The following is a 295-nucleotide window of genomic DNA, read 5'->3' as shown; positions in this document are numbered from 1 at the left end:
TTGTCCCCCACTCTCCCAACCCCGCAGACGCTCCGGGCCCTAGCCCTGCCCCAGCTATGGCTCCTGGGGCTCCCTCTTCCAACCCCAGTCCTATCCTGGCTGCGCTACTCTTCTCTTTGGGTAAGTTAAGCCACCCCAGTCTGGGGGCCCCGGGGCTCAGGTTGTCTCTCAGCAACCTTCCCCCTGCCTTCGCTGTGCTCCTCACTGCAATCAAAGAAAGAGGGAGCAACAGCAGGAAGGTGATATTCTATGCAGAGAAAAAATATATATATAGTTTGGAGGGAGGCTGTAAAGG

General features: G+C 56.6%; 1 protein-coding gene across 1 annotated transcript in view; it reads left to right on the top strand.

Annotated features, from left to right (window-relative positions):
• The window catches only part of MPZ (myelin protein zero), a 3,864-nt gene continuing 3,569 nt past the window's right edge, over positions 1-295 (top strand). The window contains exon 1 of the mRNA XM_007467139.1: positions 1-120. Coding sequence (XP_007467201.1) covers positions 57-120 — 64 coding nt within the window. The 5' untranslated portion in view covers positions 1-56. The remainder of the gene's footprint in view (positions 121-295) is intronic.

The sequence above is a fragment of the Lipotes vexillifer genome, unplaced genomic scaffold, assembly GCF_000442215.2.
Source record: "Lipotes vexillifer unplaced genomic scaffold, Lipotes_vexillifer_v1.1 scaffold902, whole genome shotgun sequence".
NCBI lineage: Eukaryota > Metazoa > Chordata > Mammalia > Artiodactyla > Lipotidae > Lipotes > Lipotes vexillifer.
Note: the sequence above shows the minus strand (reverse complement) of the source record. Positions and strands in the feature narration are given on the sequence as shown.